We start from the raw sequence: 26,957 nt of genomic DNA, 5'->3' as shown, positions 1-26,957 counted from the left end.
CTGCTGCCATATTCATTACAATGTTTTGCATCTTTGTTTTTGTATGCAGTGTCTTTTAATTCTGAACTAGTTGAGACAGATCTGCCAACACTATATATGACTCCTAAGAACTCTTCTGGATTTTCCCCAGTGCCATGTAGACCTTTTATTCTGGATTTTCCCCAGTGCCATGTAGACCTTTTAGCCATGATTCAAAGCAGAGAAGACCAGACTCTGCAGTTTTCCCTGTTCTGAAAGCATTTAGCTTCACCATATACTGTACCGAAAAGACCTTCGTCTAGTTTAAAGGGACTGGCAACAGGTCAGAGGGCGAGGTGCTTCAGAGGGAAATCCAGGAGGCATGGAATTGTGGGCTAGGGATCATGAAACATTTAGGCTTGAGTTGTGACTTGGAAGGAAGAGTTGTACTGAGTGAGAGATTGTTTTAATTTTGCAAGATGTTCTTTTTTTCTAAACCTTGACCTGAATTAGTATACCAAGGAATTTCATAAGGAAACAGTTTTGCAATCTGAATTTCTTTTGGAAGGCTATTGGATGTTTGCAATTGGTTCTTTCTGTTGTGGGATGCCTCTTTCTGTTGTAGTGTGTTTCGCAATATTTCTGGTATGTCAGAAACACAGATGTGTTGCCTTTCCTCTGTTTAGGAAATTCTAATGGCCAACCCATCGCCCACAAACACACACCTGGCATTTGGCACATCAGAGTATAATCCTCAGGTTAGTGGCTTGCCCTAGTGAATATCTTCTCTGTATATAGCCACGCTGTTTAGACTTTAGACTTTGTTGAAAGGATGTTTTCCTAACCACTTTCTGACTCCCACACAAAGGTCACTTGCCGACTAGACTTTACATGATTTTTTTTTTCTTTTTAAAAACTAAATTCCAATTGAAAACTTTCTTGATAGCATAAAACCTTCTATAAAGTGCACTCACCTCAGGCTTTGGGAGTCATGATGCCATCCTATCTTTCAGCCAATTACTTATTCAACAATTATTATCTCTGTCATCCTTACTCTCATGGGACTTGGAAGTTGTAAGAGAAAAAGCTAGGATATCATGTTGTGTTCCTTTATCACACCAGGGAAAATGATCCCTAGCCTCACATAGCCACTCTCACACCACAACCCTCTGTTAGCTGTGTTAGATCCTTTTCTCTCTCCAGCGGGTTAACACCCAGATTATCTGTCTCTTAGAGTACTAGAACTAAAGTATGCTGCCATTTGTTATTTGGAACTAGTGACCACCTTCAGAAGGAAGGAAACTGCTCTCCAAAAAACTCTTCAGGTCGTGGTTAGGGTTACGCTTGGCCGAAGGTGTTTTTAGATCAGCATCTTAACTTAGCTCTAGTATTTTGAGTTGCAGTAGCTTTAGGCTTGTCCTCCTCTGAGATTTATCACAGGTACCATCTTCGTACAGCATTACACATTCAGGGGGACTTCATTCCTTTGTGGTCACACTGTTCTGTTCCTTGCAGGCCCTAGAACTTGGTTTATCTCCGTCTTGGGAATCTATTGTTTTTATTTCCTTTCTATTCTGTATCTTTTGTTCTGTAAAGAACTGTCTTAGTATTTCCCGGATAACTACCACTAATGTTTTAATAGTACCATCTTAGCTCGATTCTGATGTTTGTAGAGATGTGCTGGACGGGTAGATGCTGGAGAGAGTGTAGGAGTAGCACTCCCAGGAGAACTCTCAGGAGTTCTGAAAGTTATGTCTCAAGTTTGATCTTTGATCTTTTGCAGTTGTGGCAGATGTGTGTCCAGCTAACCCTCTGTGAGGATTGAGTTCAGGTTTCTTAATGATCCCTAGTTTGGAGTCTGGTCACTAAAGCAGCACACACAGTAATTTGTGTGATGCCGTAGATCTCACGTGTGGCCATCTGGCCTGTTTGCTTGCCTCTTGCTACTCTTTGCAATATGCTGATTTTTATTCTAGCAATATACCTGGTCATTCTAATAGCAACATTGATTTCTTTGGTACTAGCTATTTCTCTTTCCAAATTAAAGGTAAAAGTAGCTGAACTGGAGGGGTGTTTTACTGCCAGGTGCAAATGCTCTGGGACTCAGTGCACCCATGAGTGTGAGCATCCATGAGTTTGCTGGGCTTGTTACTGAAGAGGCTACACAGAAATATGCTTTAAGCTTTTAAGATTTACTTTTTAAGTTTTCCTTTGCCACCTCACTTCTACTGCCATCATTCAATGAAGCAATCATTAGACCTTTATTTTCCTTAGGTTTTTCACAACCAAACTTAAGTTCTCATAATTTTAACAATAAAAGGACAAGACATTATTGGAAGTAATTTCATGTTATACTTTTAAAAGCTGTCTCTACAAAAGAGAACAGTGTGTGCAGACTCCTCCTGACTGCACACAACCCTGAGTGTGCTTGTGAGGGAGGCTAAGTTGTTTGCTATGCTCTTTCTGCATCATCTTTGTATAAATGAGCAACTTTTTCATCTTCTGTAATGAGACAATCAGCAAATTTCAAAGCCAAGTATCTGGTTAATGATTACAGACAGTTAAGACAAGTTTTAAAAATCACGGTTATACTGATATGTAAAGGTTTTTATCACAAGGAATTGTGAACCTTTTCATTTAGTTCTTGGACTGGAGAGGCCCTTCCTGTTCCGTGGCATGGGTTAGTGTTTAGGAGTATTTTTAGTAACAGTCCTAACTGAGTAGCTATGTAAGCACGGAGCGAAGATGGAGTCACAGGGCAGGCTGGGCTTGCTTCCCACAGGGAGGGCTGGGAGTGGAGCAGGAAGGAAGGCCTGTTTGAGCGGCGCCTTGTGTGCAACTATGTCTGAGTAGGCAGCCGGCAGCACAATGTCTCCCTTGTACCGAGTAGCTTTCTCAGAAAGCGCTCCGAGATGTGAGGGCACTGCATTTGGGTGAGTGAAGAGGCTCGGCCGGCCGCCTCAGGGATTCTTGTGGAGGTTCTGTGGTGTTCGGATTTCAGGAGTGGACTGTTTGTTGTTACGAGCGCTGGCTTTGGCTTCAGGAACAGTCTAGCTTTCTGAGCCAGCTCTGTCGCAGGCAGATTGGAGCAGTTTATGCTTTAAAAGTGTGAGCTTTATTTAAAAACACGATCGTCTATGATGAAAGTTTAATTTGTGCTTCTTGAGGCTGAGAAACATAATTGAGGCACTCCTTTCTAAGAATGGGTGCTGTGCTGCTCTTAAGATCTACGTTTTCCTATCGTCATTGTTTGTATTTGAAATAGGTAATGTTGATTTTAGGAAAGTTTTCCTGTATTTTAAAACAGTCCAACAGCTAGTTGTTCACTTAAGTGGTTGCTAGAGAAGTATTGTAATTTACTTCAGTTTGCATATATGAAGTTCAGTTTTCACTGTAAGAACTGGTTTCCTTTGGAAAACTATTTTTTTTTTATTATTTAGCATACATGGTTGGTGCATTTAGAATTAAAAAATACTTTTAGCAGCATTTAATTATCAGGCTTAGTAGTTAACTTTTTATAGTGTGCACATATTTATAGACTGTTGCTTTTTAATCTGCCCAGTGGAGTGTGACAATATGAACCGCTTTGACCGAACAGACAGAAATGCACGACAGTCGCAGGACGGATTTTGGAAAAGGCCACCCCAGAGGTGGAGTGGACAGGACCATTACCACCTTAGCCATCCTGATCACTACCATCACCATGGAAAAAGTGACTTGAGCAGGTGAGTCTGCTCTAACTATGGCTTCATGTCTGTCCTCTGCCTAACATGACTAACAGTTCTGTTTCCTAGCTGATACTGCCTGGTTTGCAAAGTACCCAAACCAGCTCAGGTTATGCGTGATATGTAATTGTTGCAGTAACTAATCATTCCCTAGCTGAAGTCTTTTCTTAGTAGCTTTTCACAGGTTTGCAAATGCCATTTGTGCCTATGACAGAAACTGTTAAGTTGTGATTGACTTGAGGTGGGGCTCTTAATTTTAGAATTAATGAATGTTGACTTTATTATTTTATAATTTTTAAAAATAATATTGTAAAAAGTAACTACTAAGTTATTGGTTTTATTTTGCTTACAAGTTAAAAATATAAAATTCCACAAATACTGATAAAGGAGGCCATATGACACTAGAAGTACTTTGCATTTTGAAGCATAGAATGGTATGAAATTGGATCAGACCGTGTCCTATAATGTGGTCACAGCCATTCACACCTGGGGGCAGAGGTTCACCTGCTGTAGATTAGCTTTGCAAGTTAAGTCTGTTTAACGCTCTGCACACTGCAGTCTTCAGTGCACCATTGGTGAGCGGCTTAAAAATGCTTTTTTGTGAGTATTTTCCATGGATCAGGATGAAGGTGTGTGCTGTAGCTGGTTTGTGGTAAACAGTGGCAGTTTTGTTTTTATTTTTTTTTCTAATTAAAATTTTTTGAACATCTCATTCCACAAACTATTTATGTTTATCATGGAGTGTATTACACTGAGACGAAAATTAATAGAAGAAAAATACATGTTCCTCTGTGCTCTCTAAAATAAGAAACAGGGTTGTTGCTAAGGGTCCTGTAGCAAAGCAAAGCAAAGCACAAAGTTTGACACATTGTCAGCAGATGCATACTGTGTATAAGACGGAGCATTTGTTCCTCCTGGATTTATTCACTGTAAAAGACAAATACAGAGGGAGCTATCACGTGTGAGTTTGGATGTACACTGGATAGGTCCTGGGTGACCGAGTAATATTCTTAACTCTTCTTTGTTATGTTCTTCTGTATAAGCTGAACAAGTTCTAGTCTGATAAAATATTCTTCAGTAGTTTAAGGAAAAATTGGATCCACCCGAGTCTTTGTGTTGGAGTAAACACTCAGAAGGGTGCAATTAGGCAGTCTAGCAGAATGCATACAGTACTTCTGTTGTACACTCTGGCTTCGATGGGAACAGCTTCCGAGTCGATCCTGCCAGGCAAGAGCCTGCTGTAAAGATTGCCTTGCATCCCTCTTGTCTAATCTGAGATATGTGTTTATAGTGAGTTAAACTAAGGCTGGTGTATGAAGCCTAAGTGACAAGCATTGAGTGTCAAGTTCTTTTTGCTTCACTGTCACCATAGCACCCAGCAGAAATGGCTAACAGACAGGATAGGGTTGTTTTCACTCAGTTTCAAAGTTTGAGTCAATCAGAGCAGGAAAGGAATGGCAAAGCTCGTGGTTTGAGGAACAAATGGCAGAGGTTCCTTACATCACTACACACCAGGAAGTAGAGTTTGAGGCTGGAACTAACTGCCAGGTATAACCTGCAAAAGGTCAACCATTTCTACCAGCCTCCTCCCATACATTCTCCAGCTTCCCAGAATATCATTACCATCTGGGATCAAACACTCAGAACATGAGCCTGTGAGAGATACGTCATATTCAAACCATAACACATGCGCCTTTAATCCCAGCGCTCGGGAGGCAGAGGCAGGTGGATTTCTGAGTTCAAGGCCAACCTGGTCTACAGAGTGAGTTCCAGGACAGCCAGGGCTACACAGAGAAACCCTGTCTCAAAAAACCAAAAAAAAAAAAAAAAAAAAAAAAAAAAAGAAAAGAAAAAACAAAACAAAAAACCCCAAATGCTTAGTTTTAAAATGTGTTCATTTGCTTAATACTCATTAGTAGCCTGTATATTGTATGCTCCCCTAAAGTCTTGAGCTGATATGAATTTGAAGATAGTATGAGAAGTGAAAGTTGTGGATTGGTAATGACTTCTTGGACTATTGTGTTAAATATGATAGAATTCTGCATTGATATGGCTTAATAGTAGACATCGTTACACTGAAGCTAGGAAAAGACTTGTGTCTATGCCATTTCATGCACATATGAGTAATATATAGAGGCTGTGGAGAGGCAAGCACGTGGATACTTACACTGTAGTGTTATTGCTGTGATAATGGGTGCGTGATAAAGGGATGGGAAGGGATACCGTGAGTGCACAGCAGCAGTGTGTGTATGTTCTATCTAGGATAGCTCAGAGTAAGTGATGTTACTTTGATCAGTCCTACAGGTCTGACTGGAGACTGTAGGGATTAGTGTCTTAATGTCGGACATTCAGCTTTCACTAAATCCTGCAAAGTCACAATTTATAGAAACAGGTATAATGCAGCCATCATTTAAACAAATAATTTTATTTGTTCATTCTTAAATTTACCTGAGCAAAGACCTCTCTTCTGTACCTGCTAATATATAGGGAATCAGAGTTTAGGGTTCTGGACTTTTGGGAGGAGGCGAGGTTTTCTAACTTTCCTGATAGACAATTATACTCAGCCTCAGTTGGGACATTTCTAAGGACAGAGACAATTACCTCCATGTTATCCATTCAGTTTCTTTTCTTTTCTATTATTTTATGTGTCTAGATGTTTGTTCCTATGTGTGTCTGTGCACCTTGTGTACATGGTGTATGCAGAGTTGGGAAAAAGTGTGGTATTACCCCTTGAACTGGGATTAGAGATAGTTGTAAGCCACCATGTTGGTTCTAGGACTTGAACTTGGATCCTCTGGGAAAGCAGCCAGTGCTATTAAGTGCTGAGCTATCTTTCCAGGTCCTCCCCCCATTCCAATTCTACTAGGCTGAGGTTCAGTTATGGTAAACCTGAAAATGCCAGACTCTATCATACAATCTTCTGCACCTCCAGTAGCATTTTTATAGGTGAGAGCCTTAAGTTTTAGGAATCCTAGTATTATACTGTTTGGAGGTGGGGTGTGTCACTTTTACTCTTAGTTTGAGACTTGGATTAGCTCCTCTTTATTGATCCTTCTGTGCGTCCTTTATAAAACTTGTGACCTTGTGGCTCAGTGTCCTCCTTTATTGTAATTATTCAACCATGATAACTCCATTGTTATGCAAAGGACGCTTAACTTTGTCCTTAGCTTTTAGGATGTTATGTACTTGACTTCATCTGAGAACAGGTAGTTTGACTTTGTTCTTTTCAATCTGTATAGTTTTCTTTCTTGCACAATCTTTTGGCATGGTGTTGAATAGAAATAGTGAGAGCCAATAGCTATTTATGCCTTGTTTCTGATACTTGGGGGAAACATTTATTTACTGTCAAGAATGGTTGGTATTGTTTGTTTTGTTGCATTTTGTTTTTAAAATAGATTTCCTTTATCAACCTAAGGACATTCCCTTCTGTTCAGACTTTGTTGAATATTTTTATCATGGTGACACTCTGGGTTTTCTCTAGTGGCTTTTCAGTAGACTCTTTCTCCATCTTATCATCCTGTTAGTACAGTATGTCATATTGACTTGGAGATATTTAGCCAGCCATTTATTTCTTGAACAAGTCAGTTTTTTTTTTAGCATGTACCTTTTACATTTCTGATTGTTTTGATTCTTATGTATCTATTCTCAAATGCTAGTTTAGTTTTTTTGAGGTGGATTTTGTTTTGGTTATGGGTCATTTAGGATGAATTGGGAGCTATCCCCTTAAGTATTTTTGAGACGCGTTTGTGAAGGATTTTTATTGATTTTAAATTAGACTTGGACTTTTCTTTGTGGCATTTTTTTTTTGCTACTAATTTAATATCTGTAGATAGTCTATCGATGTCTCTAAGGTCTAGCGTACATTGTTACCCAAGTTCTTTGGGTCCTTGCTGATCATCTGGTTTGATATGTTTGTTACTGAAGACAAACTTGAAGAGGTACGGTATTCTGCATCACACAGTCTCGTAGGGAAGGAAGGTAGGCTAGCAGCAGGTTCCCATAGTTTTTATTCTCTTGGAGATGTCTTCTATTTTAGATTTCTTTTTTATCTTAAGGATTGCTGTGCTAGGTGTGGAATTCTTTATTGGTAGTCTTTTAAGATGTTTTGACCTCTTGCTTCCTGATGAGAACTCAACTCTTATTTAACAGTTCTTCCACATCAGGAGTCACTTTTCTTTGCCATCTAAAAAATACTAACTTTAATTTTGACTTCTCAGAGTTAGATGATGGTGTGACGAGGCTTGTCATGTCTGGAGTTTGTTGAGCTTCTTGGATATGTAGATTACTATTTCATTAGGTTTGGAAGTTTCTGATCATTGCTTGTTTATCCCACCACTGCCCTGACCTGTTGCTTCCTCTTCCTGTTGTCCTGTTGTCACAGTAAGTATTATGTGAGTCTCATTCTTCCTTGTCATAAAAAGTTTGAAAAAGAAATTCTCAAGTAAATCAGCTTTCCCTCTCCAGGATTTGTTGTTGGTATGGCCTGTTGCCCCGTTCTGTCCCTGCCCTCCGTGAATGAGAGTGCTTGGTGGTCCACATTCTTACCAGCGTTTGGTGTTGTGCTTTGAACATTGACTGGTGTTCAGTGGTGCCTTGTTTTAATCCACAGTTCTCAATGATATACAATGCTGAACATTTTCTTCAGATGCTTATTTTCCATTTATATCTCGTCTTTGCTAAAGGTGCCCAGATCTTTGCCAAGTTTTTAAATTGAGTTATCCTTATATTGTTGAATTTTAATAGTTCTTTGTATATTTAAGATATTAGTCCTGAATCAGATACATGTATGGGAAATATTTTCTTCTAGTCTGTGTCTTTTCTAATTTCTTAAATGGTGTTCTCACTTTTAAAGTTTGTTGATGACTTTTAGAAATAAAGTTTCAGTTGACCTATTGTCTTTCTTGGACTGCATGGCTATGTGTGTGCATACACACATGGATACATACACACATGGCTATGTGTGTACATACACACTGCATCTGAAAACTCATTTGGACTGCATGCTGTGTGTGTATGCATACATGTGTGTCCTGCGTCTGAAAACGCATCTGTAAGCCAAGAGACGCCAGGTTTGCTTTCCTGGTACATAGGAAATTTATACTTGTGCATTTTATTTCCAGGTCTGTTGTTAATTTTTGAGGTTATTTCTTTTTGTGTAGATATCTGTTGCTTGGTTAAAAGGCCATGTAATATTAAATTGCCTTCGTTGCTTTTTCAAAGAGGAGGCGAATGTGTTTGTGTATCCATTTTTAGAATGCTGCCTTCTTGTCTTGTTTTTGTGTGTTGGGTCTCCAAATTCCATCCTATCTTTATTATTAGTTTCAGATAGAAAGTCCCTAAGGTGGTGAGTGTCAGTTTTGGCTGATCTTTTTCTAACTCGTCAAATCAATTCAATGATTCCACAAGATAACGTCCTAGAGTCTTGGTTAGAATTGTGCCAGAGATAGCATTTAAAGAGTTAAATATTTACCATAAAGCATGTCTATTCAACTTCTACATGAAAGGTTTTAATGGTTAAAAAATGCTAAAGATTAATTTTGAAGTAAAAATTGTGACTTAGAAAATAGAGAAGAAGCCAGGTGTGGTGGCGCACGCCTTTAATCCCAGCACTTGAGAGGCAGAGGCAGGCGAATTTCTGAGTTCGAGGCCAGCCAGGGCTACACAGAGAAACCCTGTCTCAAAAGAACATAGAGAGGAGGAAGAGCAAGCCTCTCTCTCATAGCCAAGCATGTGCTCACAGAGACTCTGCACCTGCCAGTGTTCAAGTGCATCCTCATGGTAGAACCATTTGGAAGTGGGGAGCATTAAGAAGTGGTTATAGATAGAATGTGTAATTTGGGAAGATGCCTCTACAATTATAATTAATTAGTAATGCGATTGTTTTATTATTTAGGCTGGTGGGTTAATGTCAAATGCTACTTCAAATTCTCCTTTCCTCCTCATCCTTTTCTTTCCTCTTTCCTTCTCTTCTTCCTCCTTTCTTTTCCTCCTTTTTCTCCTCCTCCTTTTTTCCCCTTCTCCTTATTCCTCTTCCTCCTTTTAAAAAATAACATAGTTTATGAGTTATAGCAGGTTCTGAGTTAGTGCTGCTGGCATGAGTATGGACAGGAAGCTGTCCATTAGAACTTCCCCTCAGCCAGACCCCTAACCTCCCCGCAGCCAGCAAATACAAAAGCCCCTTAGCTAGGGGTGGAGCCTCATGAACTGTAATCCTGACTTGTTTGATTTTGTGCAGGTCGTGTGCAGGTAACCATAGCTCCTGGGAAGTCATGAGTGCCAGTACCATGCCATGGCCACAGGGCAGACTTTCTCAGCACTCTTGTCCGTCCCCAGCTCTTGCATCCATCTCTCCTCCTTTCTGTAGTATTTCTGACCCTTTGTGTGTCCCATTTAGGGCTGAGCACTCAGCAACCACTCAACACTCTGGCCAGTTGGAAGTCTCTACTCACAACTGCCTGCTACTCATTGCAGTAAGACGTTTCTCTGACTGAGGTTGAGAGCACCATTAATTTATTGGTATTAATAGATACATAGACGATAGTGTGACACCTTGTACATTTGGCAAAACAATAGTAATAGTCCCATCCTATGACTTCTACAGCCATGGGCTTTTGACCAGATTTCTTATACCAGACGTGAATTCTTTCCTGTGGAACAGGCCTTGATTCCAATTAGAAGACTGTTAGCCACTCTATAACTGTCATGACTATTAGTGGCCACCTCATTCTGACAGGTCAGTATTTTGGGGTTAGTAGCGTATCTAGTCAGCAGAGAAGAAGTTTCAAGGTCAGTTCCAGCTTGATTTTTCTGTCCTGCAACCAGGGTGTGCTGTGTCTTCAGCAGTGGGACTTGACATCTAGTGTTAGTATGGACACAAAATGATGATTAATATTCTCTATTGGTTTGTGACCTTCTGCAGCTTCACTGAATCACAGGGAAGTCTCATGCCTGTCTCTGAGATTTATATTTAATAACCCACTTCTTTTTAAGGAAGCATTTTAACTACCCACACAAGGCACCTCCATTTAAATACACACACACACACACACACACACACACACACACACACTACCCACACAAGGCACCTCCATTTAAACACACACCACACACACACACACACACACATACACACACACACACACACACACACACACACACACACGCGCGCGCGCACACCTCTTCACATTCATGGTTATAAAATAGTGGGTTTCCTTAAGGCTTTCCCATGCATCCTTTATTTTGGGCAATCCTCCCTACACATACCCTCCTATTCTCCCAACCCTTTTCACACCAATATTTTGCCTGCATATATGTATGTGCACCATGTGTGTATCTGCTGCCTGCAGTGGGTAGAAGATGAGGATTCCTTGAAACTGGAATTATGGATTGTGAGAACATGTGGGTTCTGGGAATTGAACCCAGGTCCTCTGCAAGAACAAAAAGTGCTCTTATCTACTAAGCCATCTCTAGTCCTAAATAATAATTTTTAAAAAGTTTTTCTCATGTCACAGCTATAGACTTTTAGAATGTCAGAAATGTAAAGCTTTAAAAAATATCAAACTGATAGTTCTCCTTACTCAGTACCAATGCAGTTACAACAATAAACACTTATCCACATTAAAGGAATAAGAAATATAGCCTTTTTCTTCATGAAGCGTATAGTTTTCCAGGCATGAAAAATATACACAGTGTATTGTGGTGTGGAGCCCAGTACTAGGCTCTATAAAAATACCTATAGCAGCTCAAGGGTCTACCTTATGGGATTAAAGGGGCTTTTCCAGAAGGAGATGTCAGACAACTGAAGATGAAGAGGAGTTGCTGAGATATCTGAGTGGAGGGACAGCGGGATGAGTGACGACAAGAACTACTGCAAAGATGGTGTCCTTTTAAAATGAGGGACACTTTGTAGTATGCTTTGGGAATTCTGGACAGTTAGCTTTTGGTTAAGTTTCTATGAGGGAGACAGGTTTGGGGAAAGAATAAACTGGATTTGGTCTGTGGCATTGTAAACCATTTTAAAATTCTCCTTTTTTTTTTTTTTTTTTAAATCAGTACTGAAATTTGAATGAGTAGTTTCAGAGAATAACAATATTGTAAAAATATCTTACAATAAATTCTGAGTGTTTTGGGAATATTTGTTAAAAGATAGAAGCTTAAGTAGATGCCATATTCCTCTTCATGATGATTGAAATACAACACACTGATTTTTACATATTCAATACATAGGATTATACTCCATTTCTAATGTTTTCAAATGTACCTCATTAGGACATTGAGATATCATGTAGTTGTCATACTTTAATAACTGTCAGAAACTTTGTGTAATGTGGATATAGTAACTTTAAGATATCATTTCTGACTAGCACATTATATTTTACATTTCCATGAAATACATTATCCTTAATGTATTTCTTTTATCCTTAATGTTTTTCTTTTATTCTACATAGCTATTAAAGGGTGAAACTGAAGGGAACTGCAACTTTTCCTTGAGATGGGCTTTGCTTTGTAGCCCAAGAGGGCTTGCTCTCTAGTTCCTCTTGCCTCAGGCTGTGGTTCTGGCTTAAAGTTCTAAAGGGTTTTGTTTTTGTTTTTGTTTTTGTTTTGAGACAGGCTTGCATTTAGTTCGGGCTGTCCTCAAACTTGCTGTGTAGCTGAGGAGGATAACCTTGAACTCCCATCCTCTGGCCTGTACCTCCTGAGGGATGGACTGATAAGACAGTACCAACACACCCAGTTTATGTGGTGATGAGAATCAAGTCCAGGGTCTGATGTGTGCTGGGCAAGCATTCTATACAGGGCTCAAAGAGTAAGTTCTGGTTTTTTTAAAGTGTAGTTTGAGATTAGTGAATACATGGTTTACATCAGACTCTCTTAAAACCCTGCTAAAAAGATGGTTATTGTTAGTGTAAAAAAATAAGGAAGAAATCATGCCATCAGCTTTAATGATGGCCATTGAAGAGATGATAGTCTGATAGTGTGTTCACATTGGGAATAACGTGGCTCTGTCAGTTAGCTGTGGATCTAGAGTACTGTACCATTTAAGATGCCACCCCAAGTCAGAAGCTGAAGAGCAGTCAGTACAGAAAGGAGTGAGCATACCTCTAACAGCTAGAGCTTTGACAAGGGCATTGTCTGTTTGGTTTGGGCTCTTAAGGACGGTTCCTTCAGCCAATGTGTGAATACACAAAGTGGATGGGGTTAGGGAATCATAAAAGTCAGTTTTGCTAACAGGTAAGCAGACTGTTCTGCTCAGAGGTTCATTCGGTGATGGTGGTGAGTATGAAGGCACCGTGAACTGAGTTGTAAAGATTGCTGCAGTATGCCTTACCGTTCTTTCTTCGTTCTTCTTAAATTGTTTATGTTTTCCTTCCTTCTTCTCCACCTTCCAGAGGCTCTCCTTATAGAGAATCTCCTTTGGGTCATTTTGAAAGCTATGGAGGGACCCCCTTTTTCCAGGCTCAGAAGATGTTTGTAGATGTGCCAGACAACACAGTGATCCTGGATGAGATGACCCTCCGGCACATGGTCCAGGATTGTACCGCTGTAAAAACACAGTTACTGAAACTCAAGCGTCTGTTACACCAGGTGAGTGTGAAATGACTATTCCAGCTCCACCTCTGTAACTTGAAAAAGAAGAAAAGAAATTTGTATTAATTACTTTTGTCACTTTGATGAAAGTACCACAGAGAAATAACTTGGCTGGAAGAGCAGATTACAGTTGTTCACAGGAAGGAAGACTTGGAGGAGCAGTTCAGTTCCTGGCAGCAGACTGTGTGCCAGAGGCTGCTCTCTCTCATGGCAGACTAATGCTAGAACCGGCAACAAACTAGCCTTCCAAGGCCCCTGTATTGACTAGCGTCCACCGGCTCCCCCTCTTACACATTCCATCCTTTGTGCCCTAGGTGGAGAATAAGATTTGATTGCAAAATAGGAACCCATGCGAGGCATTTTGGGTTCAGCTTGTAACACTGGACATTTTAATTAATCACTATGCAGACTTTCATTAAATTTTTACATTTATCTTTCTGGTGAGGGGAGGCAAGTAGGGCCTCTCTTTGTAGCTCTGGCTTTCCTGGAATTTGCTATATAGGCCAGGTTGTCCTTAAACTCACAGAAATGTGCATGCCCCTGCTTACCAAGTGTGAAACACACGAGAAAAGAGTAAGAAAGGAAAAACTGGACAAATTAGAAGGTTGGACATTGTTTGAAAAAATAGTGAACTCTTATTAGTGCTCTAAGCAGAAGCTCAGAGAGCAAGTAATGAAAACAGACCAGGGAGTTTTTTTTGTTTTTTTTGTTTTTTTTGTTTTTTTACACAGTGTCTTTGCCTCAAGGCCTGATGCACATGTAGGCCCCAAAGAACATATTTAGTAGGTAAATAATAGTGCACTCAAAGCTTTAAATCTAATAACCTATAAATGTAGGTGAATGAATGATAAATAATGTAGGTACATTAAAAACTCAGTAAGTCTACAGAGTGATAATTGTGCTGTTTTATAAAGAAACTTATGCAGAAAATGTTTGATCTAAAGGAAATCTGAGTATTTAATCACTTTTTAATTCATAGATAATACATACCCAAGCAGAATGGCTAGCTTATAGTTTGGGATGTCATACAAATGCTAATTAGAAGAATCATGTGTTTTAAAGGATAGACAATTATCTGCTGTATAAGCTCTGTAACATTCAATCTGAGGTGTATGATGTGAACCACCATCCCTTGCAGCACCGCCTGTGGGTCTAGTATAATTTTAACTAGTATTATGGCAGTATTGCATTTAGAATTTGTGAAAATGAGTCCAAAGTGGGAATGACAAAGGGTAATCTTTGTGAACACTGAAAGAGACTAAGTGGGGAGGGATAAAACAAACAAAAAAACAGCAACCAAGCCTTTAGCTCAGGATAGGCTACTGTAATAACACAGAGCAGTGGATGAGAGTGGGGCGAATGGGAAGTAAGAGAAAAATACTGAAGGATTTACTAATTAAGAAAGACATAGAAAAAGATTTTTTAAAAGATTGTTTATTTTTAAATTTAATTTAATTTAATTATTTCAAGACAGGGTTTCTGTGTGTAGCCCTGGCTGTCCTGGAACTCTGTAGACCAGGGTGGCCTTGAACTCGGAAATCCACCTGCCTCTGCCTCCAAGTGCTGGGATTGCGCCACCACTGCCCGGCAGTGAAAAGATTGTTGAGTTCAGTCATCAGTACAGACAGTTTGGAGCTGAATGTTTAAATAGCAGTTTGTGTGTGTATGTGTGTGTGTGTTTCCCTCCCTTCCTTTCTCTTCCTTTCTTTCTTCCTCCTTTTTTTGGGCAGGAGTGATGAGCAGTGTCTCATTAGGTGCTGCAAGCTGTCTAGTCTCATTTATCCCAGCCCTGAATATTAGGATTACAAGCATGCGCCACCATGCTTGGCTGGGAGTGTGTGTGTGGGAGGGCAACATAGAAAGCCATGTCCATATTCGGAGATGGGTTACTTAGGTTAATGACAAACTTAAATATAGGTTTACAGATAGTACTTTTTCAAACTATTAGGATGAGGTTTGTCATGTATTTCAACACTCTCAGCTTATTTCCAAATGTCACTTGTTTCTCTTTTGTTTACGATGCTATGCCTCAAGCATCTGTCAGGACCAACTCACTTTTGAGAAATTGAAATCGGGCTTTACAGCCTAGTTTTTACATCCTCGGATGCTGCTTTGCATTACTGGATTTTAAACACCACAGATATAATTACAAGTTGTATCTTTATAATTTAAACAACTATAAGCAGTAGTACTCAAAATTGTTAGTTGCCATTGTGGACTGGATTTGATAAGATTTGTCTGTCTGTGTATCTTTGAATTTACAAACAAACAACTACTTTTGAAAATAAAAAGAAGCCCTTTCCCTTTCCCCTGCTGGCTTTCTTGAGATGCCTCCATGACCAGGCGCACTGGCCTGTCTAAACACAAAGCAGCTTTGTTGACATCACTGATGATGCTTGTCAGCACAGACTGCTCAGTGCTGCCAGAATGTTTTCCTAACCATTTCAAGTATTCATGTCCACTGCAGCTGCTCTGGAACTCATAGGAAGGCCCCAGTTTTTGCAGTCCCGTGGGAGAACCTCCTGGGTAAGATGGCATTACCAGGTTTTGCAGTGGTTAGTATGTGGAAGCTAGATATTAGTCCAGAAGTTTACTTTCATACTGTCTCAGAAAAGAATACTGCGAGGAGGTTGGCTGACAGTTATCCTTTCCTGCTGTTAGATGAGAATGGCTATTCATCTTTAATAAAATGCCAGTGTCCACAGGGAATGCAGCTCTGTGGTAGAGTTCTTTCCGAGTGGGAACAAGAGCCTGGATTCAACTCGCAGTCTGAAAACAGGTCTTATTTTGTGATTTGTAGATGAATACATTAGCATTATAATTGCATTTAGAATTCAAAGTCTAAAGAAACTGCTGATACTTCACTCAGTAAAAGCCTAGAGTATTTGGGCAGTCAGTTAACCAAGCTGTTCATATTTTCTTCAATTGCTACACTTTATATCTTATTTCCTTCTTGGATTTGTTAAATATTCTTATGCAGAACATTCAAAACAGATTCCAACATCAGTGTTACCTATTATGTATGTTATGAAGTAAAAGCATCATGCGTGAAATTATTTCTTAGTATTATTTATTAAATTAATTTATTGTATGAGTGTGTGCATATGTGCGCGCGCGTGTGCGTGTGTGTGTGTGTGTGTGTGTGCGTGTGCGTGTGAGTGCGTGTGCGTGTGAGTGTGCGTGTGCGTGTGCGTGTGCGTGTGCGTGTGTGTGTGTGTGTGTGCGTGTGTGTGTGTGTGTGTGTGTGTGTGCATGTGTGTGTGTAGAGGCTGGACAGAGCACACCTTGGAAGAGTTGGTTTCCTTTTTTCACCATGCAGTTCCTAGGAATTGAACTCAGGCTGTCAGGCTTAGTGACAAGTGCCTTTACCTGAAACGACATCTTTAAAAATAAAACGTTTTCATTCCATTCATAATTTTCTGTTACATGTCTCAAAGTATTTTCTAATTTTGTCCCAGATACTTTCACCTTAGTCAAGGTTAAATAGATAACACTACCACTGTGAGTGTCTTATTTAATTAATTCCGGTAAAGAGTATGTTGATGATCATTAAGCTCTTGTGCTTTGATCTAAAAAAACAAAAAACAAAAAACCTTTTTCCTCTTTGATCTTTTAAAATCATTGCTAACCTTTTAAAAATAGAAGCCAAGTTTTGTTTTTTTTTTTAATTTAAGATGTAGAAACAACTTATTAATACTTGCTAATTTTCTTAGGTAAGCTTATTCAGTCATCCTCTTCCCACCTCCTCCCTAGTGTTTACAATCTTAGAGTGGGGGCTGGGGAGATGGTCCAGTTGGTAGAGTGCTTGTCTGCATGCATGAGGCTCTGGGTTTGGTTTCCACCCTCATTAAATTAAGCATAAGGACGTCTTGCATGTGATCCCAGCACTTGGGTGTAGAGTCAGGAAGGTCTGGAATTTAAGGGATCCTTAGCTGTGCAGCAATCTTGAGTCCAGCCTGGGCTCCATGACACCCTGTCTGGAGAAAAGAAAACTGAGTTATGGTGCCTTGGTTTCTTTAAATAACTAACTTCTAATCTTGGATAACCTTGATAATAAAGAACAGTATTGGTATGAATAAAATTCTTAAGGATGTGTCAATAACTTTGTAAATAGAACAGGAGTTTGACAGTTTCACTTCTGGGCTACAGAAGTTAACTTTTTGAGGCTAAAGTGTGTATTTTAAAAGTATTACAAATGAAGCCATTAAATAATAGCACCAGCTTACGGCTTCTCTTACTTTCTCAGTGAGTACTCTGCATGGCTTCCTACCTGTCCCTCTCACTCCACCTCTGATTAGCCACTCTCTCGTCACCACACCTTTCCTTCCCACAGCTCTGCTATAGTGCTCAGACAGGCCTCTGACCCCTCTGCAGTGTCCACAGTGCTGGGGTGACAGGCATGTGTTGAGGTCTCCTGTGTTCGTATGTGTAATTACATTCCTTGTAGGTGATTGAACTAGCTTTATATTCATTGAATTAATTCCATTTCTTCATGACATTTTTACTTCCTGGATACTTTGAATCTGACTTTCAGAATTATGTTAGGAATCTTTCAACTTACTTGTAAAGAACATTGGTCATGTTTTACTTACACACTGTGTAGTTTTGCTGTTAGGGATGTGGTTGATAGGATTCCTTTAGAATTGTGCCTGTGATGCCTCGTGATACATTTATGTATGCTACGTTTTTATAGTTTCTAAAGAACCTGGGTATGTTTGTTTGTTTGTTGTTGTTTTAATGACAGCCTCTATATAACTGTGGCTGGCCTGGAAATTATTGAAACTGGCCTGCCTCGCTGCTTGCCTCCCAGTGCTGGGATTAAAGGCAGTCACCACCACACCTTGACCAAAACAACTGTTAGTTTCATTGATTGTTTTTTGTTGTTTTACTTCCTGTTCCTTACTGTTTCATTTCTGTTCTCTACTTGTTCTTGGTCTATTGTGTTCTAGGTACAGGCGTAAAACCTTTTTATTTATGTCAGCCTTTCTAACCACCACTTTCCCTAAAGTCCGCTTTGGTTCCATTCCATACACTTCGGTCTAGAACTTCATTTTCTCGTTTACCTATGATTGTCTCTTTAGGCTCATGCAGGATTGGAGAGTTGTTTTCCTTTCCAGCTTTTGAGAGTCTCACTGTTACTGAAGTGAACCCCTGTCTTCACAGGACCTAGTTGATTAACTCAGTTCCTTGAATAGCGCTTCTTCAACTCCGCTCCTGTGTTTTATGCTTGCACATTTATTTCTTCTGTGACATCAGTGAATGAATGTGGACACCTTTTGTTATTGCCCCCACACACTCCTAAGCAGACTCTATTCATTTCTTTTTCCTGGTCAGTGTGTTTTCTCTTAATTAGTTATATTAGGTCATTTCTGCTGTTCTGTTTTCATATTCATTCTGTCACCTCAAGTAAGGCTTTACATTTTTAAAAAAATTTAATTATTTTTACCTTGCATATTTTATTTGTGGGTAGAGATATTTTCTTCTATTTACTTCAGGAGTTCATCCATACTTTTGCAATTTTTAAACAATAACCCTTATAAATATATCTTTTCTAGTTAATATTAAATTCTGTGCCATTAGGCTTCAGTGTTCATATGAGTTGATACTTTTCTGTTTGTATATGTAGTGATTTTGTATTGTGTCTTGGATAGTTCAGTGTTATATGTGAAGTTTTTCATCTTGTTTGAGTTCCATAGTGAATACACACACACACACACACACACATACACACACACACACACACACACACACACACACACACACCCTGACCTCCTCCTTAGAGAGGGACAAGTCTAATAGGCTCCAGGGTACAAACTCTGGATTGAAACTGTGGTATGGTTCCTTTTTCAGTGTTTGTCTATATCTGTTTGGTGCTCAGCAGAGGCTAGTTGGGACCTGCTTATAGTTTTAGTTTATTTCTTGACTGTCTTTCAACCTTGGATAAGCTGTTCAAGAGCAGCAGCTCCAGGACCACTGCCCTCCTCAATCACACATGTGCTTGGGGTGTACCTAGGAATTTAGATGCAGTTTAATGGGTTTCCTGTTATTGTTTATCCCTGGTATTTTCAGCTTGGCTGAGCTCTCTTTTCTTTCACCTAGAAGATTAGGCTTTTCTTTTTTCTTTTCTTTTTTTTTTAAGTTTTAATATTTTTTTATTACGTATTTTCCTCAATTACATTTCCAGTGCTATCCCAAAAGTCCCCCATACCACCCCCCCCCCCCACTTCCCTACCCACCCATTCCCATTTTTTTGGCCCTGGCGTTCCCCTGTACTGGGGCATATAAAGTTTGTGTGTCCAATGGGCCTCTCTTTCCAGTGATGGCCGACTAGGCCATCTTTTGATACATATGCAGCTAGAGTCAAGAGCTCTGGGGTACTGGTTAGTTCATAATGTTGTTCCACCTATAGGGTTGCAGATCCCTTTAGCTCCTTGGGTACTTTCTCTAGCTCCTCCATTGGGAGCCCTAGGGTTTTCTTTCTCTTGCCCTGCTGCATAATATCCCACAATTACACCCACAGACATGGAATACCAGTATGTGCTGTGTTTTCTCCCATTCTTTTGGTGTTCTGTACTGTATGCAGGAAGATATTTAGTTATTTGGAGTAGGCTAAATTTTCAGAACCTCTTTTTCGAAAATACACATTTTTTTTTTTTTGGTAAGACCCTGCATTTGCCATGTCGTGCCGTGCCGTGCCGTGCTGTGCTGTGCCGTGCCGTGCCGTACCATGCCATGGGAACAGCGATGAGCTTCTTCTCACTGAGACGTGTGTTGTAAAATACCTTCCCTGTGCTGCCTTTCCTCTCTGCTTTAAAATCATCTCAAAATCTAATGTCCTGGGGCTAGGGGGATGGCTAATTCAATCAAACACTCATTTGAAAACAAAAGAATTTGAAGTTTAATCCCCAGTAGTGATGTGACATGCCAGGTGTGTGTCAGCATTGGGAAGGTAGAGACAGGGGAGTGGCGGTGGGGAGCCTAATTGGTAAATCAGACCAGTGAAAGATCATCTCAAAAGAAATGAATGCCATTCCTGAAGATGACAATGGGGTAATTTCCCACTTTCCACATGCACACTTGCATGCAATACACACACACACACACACACACACACACACACACACACACACACACACACACACATACACACACACACACACACACACACACACACACACACACACACAGCCCTCTCAGGTCTTAGTGTTCATAATATCCCTAGTAGAAATGAAATTTATCCAATGCTGAGAATTTGGCAAATGTTTATAAGTCTTAACTGCAGTCTGTATTGCTTGTTAAGCTTTGCTAAATACATATTCTGTGGCCTATTTCTGCAGGTTCTGATTGAATCGGTTTGTTGTATAACAAATGGATTAAATGCCCCTACCTCAGGTCAGGTCAATCCATGGTTGTGCTTGCTCTGAACATGTGTGATTGAGGAGGGCAGTGGTCCTGCAGCTGCTGCAGCTATGCTGTGTTCCTCTGACTCAGTTCCTCAGCATCACCTCTGGCACATCCTGCACTGGTTTATCTTTCTTGACATTGTCTCTTTGAATCATTGAACATGGGATGTTTTAAACTAGAAAATCAGTTCTTCAAAAAGCTAGGATTTAATGGTATCTTCTCTCTCTCTCTCTCTCTCTCTCTCTCTCTCTCTCTCTCTCTCTCTCTCTCTCTGAGTTTAAAGACAAAATACATTGCCTTTTCACTTTTTCTTACATTCTATAGCTTGTAGAATGGCTAAAACTTATCCATCATAAGATTGAACTTTATGTATTTGGGCTTATATAGCACCAACTCATTAAGACATGGAACGTTTCCAGCTTCCTCTTGTTTATGTCCCTGAACTTTCTCCTTTGTCTGTGTCTATCCTGGTTTACAGCACAGAACATCACTTGGCCTTTTTTTCAGATGTCTTATATTCATTTATTCAGGTGTCTTAGAGTCACGTGACACATGTTCTTGGATAGCTAGGATTGAATCAAATGATTTTTATGGCCAGGCTTTGTTGAGTTTTTAAATTTACTTGTGAATTGTTTATATTCAAAACATGTATCCAAACCAAAGCAGATTTGGCTGAATTTCCCATTTTTCCTAGCTGAGTTAATTTTCAGTGTCTTTAGTTCATTACCTATGGTTGTTTTTAACTCTTTTTTTTTTTGGGGGGGGGGGTTCGAGACAGGGTTTCTCTGAATAGCCCAGCCAGGGAACTCACTTTGTAGACCAGGCTGGCCTCGAACTCAGAAATCCGCCTGCCTCTGCCTCCCGAGTGCTGGGATTTAAAGGCGTGTGCCACCACGCCCGGCGTTTTTTAACTCTTAGAAGTTCAGTGTTCTGCAGTTTCCTTGGGCTGTCTTTGCTACTGCTCTCCCTTTTCTTGCACATTTTCTTTGGCCAGTTCAGGGGGGAGGAGCTTTTGGAATTCTTAGCTCTTACTGGTTCATTTTCTGTATTTAAGCTAGGGGGAATTGGGGTTCAAGTGGGTGCTGGTGATTATTGTATTCATCTTTCATTTGTTGTCTTTTTTCTTGGTAGCATGACGGAAGTGGATCATTGCATGATGTTCAGCTCTCATTGCCATCCAGTCCAGAGCCAGAAGACGGTGATCAGACATATAAGGTATGGCTAGGTATTTACACTGAAGATTTCAGAGTTTTTACTATAAAATAATACAGCAGCAACATTTTAAGCTATGAATAATAGCGGTATCAAAAAACTAAAGCTTTTAGCAGGCTGTAGTGGCATATGCCTTAGATCCTACCACCCAGGAAGCAGATTTGAAGTCTGCCTGTGCTACACAGTGGGTTCAAGGCCAGCCCAGACAACTTAGTGATATAATGTCACAAAAATGATCTGAGATTGTAGCTTCAGTGGCTAAATACTTGTTTAACATCTGTAAGGCCATGCATGAGATCAATTCCTAGTCTAGGAAACAGGCCAACCTAGAGCTTTGCCATTGTACGAAGCTAAAACGGTAGTCCAGGGATGCTTTACTCTAAGTCATTCCTGGTCAGGTGGAAAGTGACTGGCCTCTGTAACTACTGTTGCTTATACCCATGCGTAATAATTATCAAAAAAGGCTTTCAGTGAAGTTAAAATGGTAGTAAGTATTTCATATATCCACAGAATTGAAGAAAGATTAAGATAATGAGATTACCTTTTACATGTTTGAAAATCTAATTATAAAATTCATGTATATTTTAATAAGTAATTGAAAGTATTATAATTCTCATGATTTTTAGATATTAGTAAATGGCTCTTTTACAACTATTTCTCAAGCATGCACAAATACTTTTGGTTCATTTAATATTTTCAAGTAAAGGTATTCACATCCCTTTTCAGAGGTTTAATTGTCCATGTTTGTTTGTCATTGCAGTAACACAATCTCAGATCACTACTGACTTCATATAATATAATGCTAAGTCTCAATTACACATGATCTGTAGAATAGCTGAAATTCTGCTTCATATGTCTTCCTTCTTCAATCTGAGAGCCAAACTGAGGGGTCAGCCCTGTGGTGTGACATAGCATTGCAGTATAAAGGAAAATGAGCTTTGGGCATGGCAAATGCTGCTTTCAGATGATTCAGATGGCTCAGGCTGGAAACAACTGGCCAGAGGCGCATAGGCTGCTTATTGTCTTCTAAAAGCCAAATGATATACAGAGGAATGGTAATCATAAGACACATGATTACACACAGTAGTTACATGGGTTAGTAATCTGGCCTTTTCCATTTGGTGCTACTCTGTTACTCTCAGCCATGCGATTCCACACAAAGTATTTCACATCAGCAGATCTGCAGAAGACTAGGTTTTATAAAACAGTTTCATATGTGCATCTAGTTTAAAACTAGTGATCTTGATAACCTTGAAGTATACTAAATTTCCTTAGCTTTGTGGCTGACTTCTTTTTTTCCTCACATCCTTTTTCTCTCAAATTTTATGAAATCTTGTATATGCAAAGAATTAACTTTGAGACAAGGTCTCAATTAGTCCAGGCTGTTCTTGACCTTGCTGTGTAGCTGAGGCTAATTTAGAACTCAGATCCTCCTGTGGTCACTTTGAACTACTGTGGTAACAAGTATGTGCCACCACACCGGGCCAGGAACTTGCTATAAAGAGACAAAACTAACTTCACCTTTTCACATTGCCGTTCTCTCATGGTTTGGTTTTTAATTTTTAAGTTGTCCATATGTTTAGTATTACATGATATACACATTGACACTGATATTAATTCGTGTCCTATTTCCTTTGTGTCTAGGCAGATCATTTGTTGTTTATTTCTTATTCAAGCATAGATGGATTAGTTTATTGTGTCCTGTGTTCTCTATTTCTTTTGATTCATAGCATTTTGTAATGTCATTCAAGCTAGAAACAGATTTGACTCCTTCCACTAGATGTAAGTTGCCTGTGATCACTCTTGGTTCAGGCTTCTCATGCAATGCCTTGAATGCAGCTTCTGCTTTGCAGTGCTGGCATGTCTAATGATGTTGGCTGGTGCCTTTCTCTTTAATTCTGGCAGCACTTGTCAGGACAGTGGATCTTTGAAGAACACTCCTTCCCTGGTACTCACATGGCATATTTATTTATCTTTTGCTGAGTTCTGAGCCAATCTTGAAAGTTCTACTATACATTAATTATACAGTTTTACTATACATTATATAGTTCTACTATACATTAATTTTCTGTTCCCTCTATCCTGCCCTTGATATTTTCTAACAGAAAACTGAGAAGTGTCCTTGAAATCTTAGTTGAAGTTAGTTTTCCATGGCGATTGCCTTTCCTGTATAACCTTTGGCCCAGTTTCTTTGTTATGTCAATGCAGAGCAGTTAAGCACATACCTGCTTGTAGTCAGGGTCATCATAAGTGCTGATCCAGGAGGGAGCTTGGTGAATATTAGCTGTTCCTTCCCTTTTCCCCATTGATTACATGCAGTTGCCATTAGACCATGAAACTACTTTAAAATTGTTAGTAGAAGATTTCCTTTAAGATGAACAAATAACTCATTCATTGCTTGACTTCACTGATGTTATACTTCCCATTAGAAAATTTCATATAACAGCATTTTTTTTCATATTTCAGAATGAAGATTTACTAAATGAAATAAAACAACTTAAAGAGGATATAAAGAAAAAAGATGAAAAAATCCAACTATTAGAGCAGCAGCTTGTAAGTATTATAACAGTCTAAAGCCAAGGCTCCTCACAGTGGGGCAGTGTTCGCTTTTATAAGACTGAGTGGGAGTGGAGTTTGATGTTAGTTTTGACTTTTGAAGGTTCATGTAGCATTATGTTCGGAGTACCTATGTTCCAGTAGAATATATGATTGAACTTTGACATAAAATACGAAGTATTCGTGTGAATTATTCTTTGTTGGGTCATTGTTGATGGCCTCTTTTGTGGGGATGTCAAGTTCTTCATTTTACCTTTGCTTACTGATGGAGAGTAAATGGCTTTCGTTCTGACACGTGTTGAGGAATGCGTACATTTGGGCATTTTATCTCTGTGAGCAGAGTGAGACTAAGTACTTGGCCTTATGTATTGTATTGTGTTATGCCGAAGGGATTCTAGAGACGTAACTTCATGTCTGTGGCAATGATAAAGGATTTCTCAGAGTAAGGCTTGCTTGAATCTTTATAATTTCATAGTTGTAATTTTAAATGTTCATAAGAAAACCATTTGTATAGTACTTTGAATTCAGTTATTAGATAGTTTGTAATAATTAAAAGGCTAGGTAAAAAAACTGCATAAAATTGCAAAAATCAAAATAATATTTATTGAAAGCCAAAAAACAATATGACAGCAGATTCAGCTTTATAAAATACTAATTTCATGGAGAATGTAAAGGCTATAACAGTGAACTGTGCTACTGAGGTCATATTACAGGTGTCCAACTCATGAATGGATAGGAACAGACAGATCAGGTATGGTTAAAAAGGCAGGTGATTTGAATTGTGTAGAGAATTTATTTTTGAATTGATAGTACTGCAGGTCAGTAAAGTCGGTGGGTCATTAAAGAGTCTCCTCAGGATGAACAGAGAAACAGACATGACATCTGGATTGTTTGTATGTAATACCCAGAAGAGTTCCATCAGAAATCCATTTTAAGAAATGCTCTTTGATGGTTGTTGCCACAACAGTTTCCCCAGAGAGTTACAAATAAACATCTTCTCTTATAGGGGACCATCATCAGCCTGAAGTAGAATTCCACCAAAGTCCAACTTTGTGAACCAATGAGTCTGTTAAGTTTCATTTCAGAGCATAGGTGAAGGGTTGTTTAAAGGAGCATGGGTGAGCCCACAGTGGCTACACCCCTGGAAATTCTCACCCCACTGCTGCCCAGATGGAATTCTCTCTTAGTTAATGCTCCAGAGAATATAAACTCTAGCACTCCCTCAAGACAACAGGGCCACAGTCATTTGGGCAGAGGTTAGTCTAGCTGGTGGGAGGGTACTGAAGGGTGTCTAGAATCTCAGGTGAACTAGTGGAACTTTTCCACCCTGTCTAACAAAGGAATGTCATCAGGCCCAGCCGTGAAAGTCTCTTGCAGGTAGTTACAGTTCACCTGATGAAGATCACGTGAAGGGTAGAGTGTAGTGCTTTACAACACCAGGGTCAAAATAGACCAGAAAAAGAATATAATTTTCAGTAGTATTCTTTTTATGCCCTTGATTTTTACATATATTTTACATCTAGATGTGATGTTATATACACACATAAAATTATATATAGTGAACTTTTTAGAGAGTTTAAGAGATTGCCAAGAGAAATTTTGACTATTTGAAGTTTAGCTTACCGGTTATCTCTTAAACACAGTTCCTGAAAAAGGAGAGATGATTGGGTAGACCTTGTCTGATGGAGGCATGTCTGCCATCAAAGTATCCAGAGCTGCACTGTACCGTGCCACTTGAGTCGGCCTGCTCTTCTATGACAGCCTCTAACTGCCTGTGTGTATGTGCAAAATTAAACCATTTTAAACATTTGTGGTTTTCTCCAGGCAACCCGATGTAACTGTCACCAGAAATCTAAAGAGGAAAAGTGTACATATGCTGATAAATATACCCAGACACCCTGGAGGAGGATGCCTGTAAGTCCCCTCGTCTTCACTCCTGTCCTTTGCTATTTTGGTGTGTTGCTTTGATTTTCAATCTAACCACTAATAATTTTGACTCTGCCATAGCTATTTTTTTCTTTAGGTGAGTGGCGCTTCGCTTGTCTCCTAGTTGTTTCGTGCTTTCCAAAGCTTCTCTTGTGTGCTCTATACAAGCGAATGTGCTGCTAATAGCTTTTCCATTCTGCATACTGTGGCCCATCTTATTGGAGTGTTTGCTCTTTTCCTATTGCATGTTTTTATGGGAGTAGTAATGCTGTTGTCCCACTTACACAGTCCATTTGGAAGGTGTGTGATAGAGAAAGCATATTCCCTTTTGTGTTGAAACTTTTCCAAATAGGTTTTATTATTATAATTATAGGCTATTGAGGGAACTAAGAAATATTAATACATGAAACATAGTTTGGGTGGTTTATTAGAAGCAGTAGGAAATAGCTACCTAAATATTATTCACTCTTTTTGAAGGTGTTTTATATCAAAATATATTTAGTGCTAAAAGTACCTTGAGTACTTGGAACTCACTTCAGGATGTCAGACATTATCCTACTATATAGAGACTTCTATTAATTAGAGCTT

The 26,957-nt window shown here is 39.4% G+C and overlaps 1 protein-coding gene across 8 annotated transcripts in view; it reads left to right on the top strand.

The window, feature by feature from the left end:
- The window catches only part of Ccser2 (coiled-coil serine rich protein 2), a 96,244-nt gene that overhangs the window by 48,320 nt on the left and 20,967 nt on the right, over nt 1-26,957 (top strand). For 6 of the 8 annotated variants that reach the window (XM_021181385.3, XM_029469324.2, XM_021181388.3 and 3 more), the window contains 5 exons: nt 3,521-3,683; nt 13,073-13,268; nt 21,807-21,890; nt 24,354-24,440; nt 26,268-26,357. In XM_021181385.3, coding sequence (XP_021037044.1) covers nt 3,521-3,683; nt 13,073-13,268; nt 21,807-21,890; nt 24,354-24,440; nt 26,268-26,357 — 620 coding nt within the window. Of the gene's footprint in view, nt 1-2,672; nt 2,892-3,520; nt 3,684-13,072; nt 13,269-21,806; nt 21,891-24,353; nt 24,441-26,267; nt 26,358-26,957 lie in introns of those variants that run through there. The other 2 variants (XM_021181389.3, XM_029469325.2) reach the window with 2 other exon arrangements.

Source organism: Mus caroli, unplaced genomic scaffold (assembly GCF_978045245.1).
Source record: "Mus caroli unplaced genomic scaffold, Mus_caroli_1 scaffold_12, whole genome shotgun sequence".
Lineage (NCBI taxonomy): Eukaryota > Metazoa > Chordata > Mammalia > Rodentia > Muridae > Mus > Mus caroli.
Note: the sequence above shows the minus strand (reverse complement) of the source record. Positions and strands in the feature narration are given on the sequence as shown.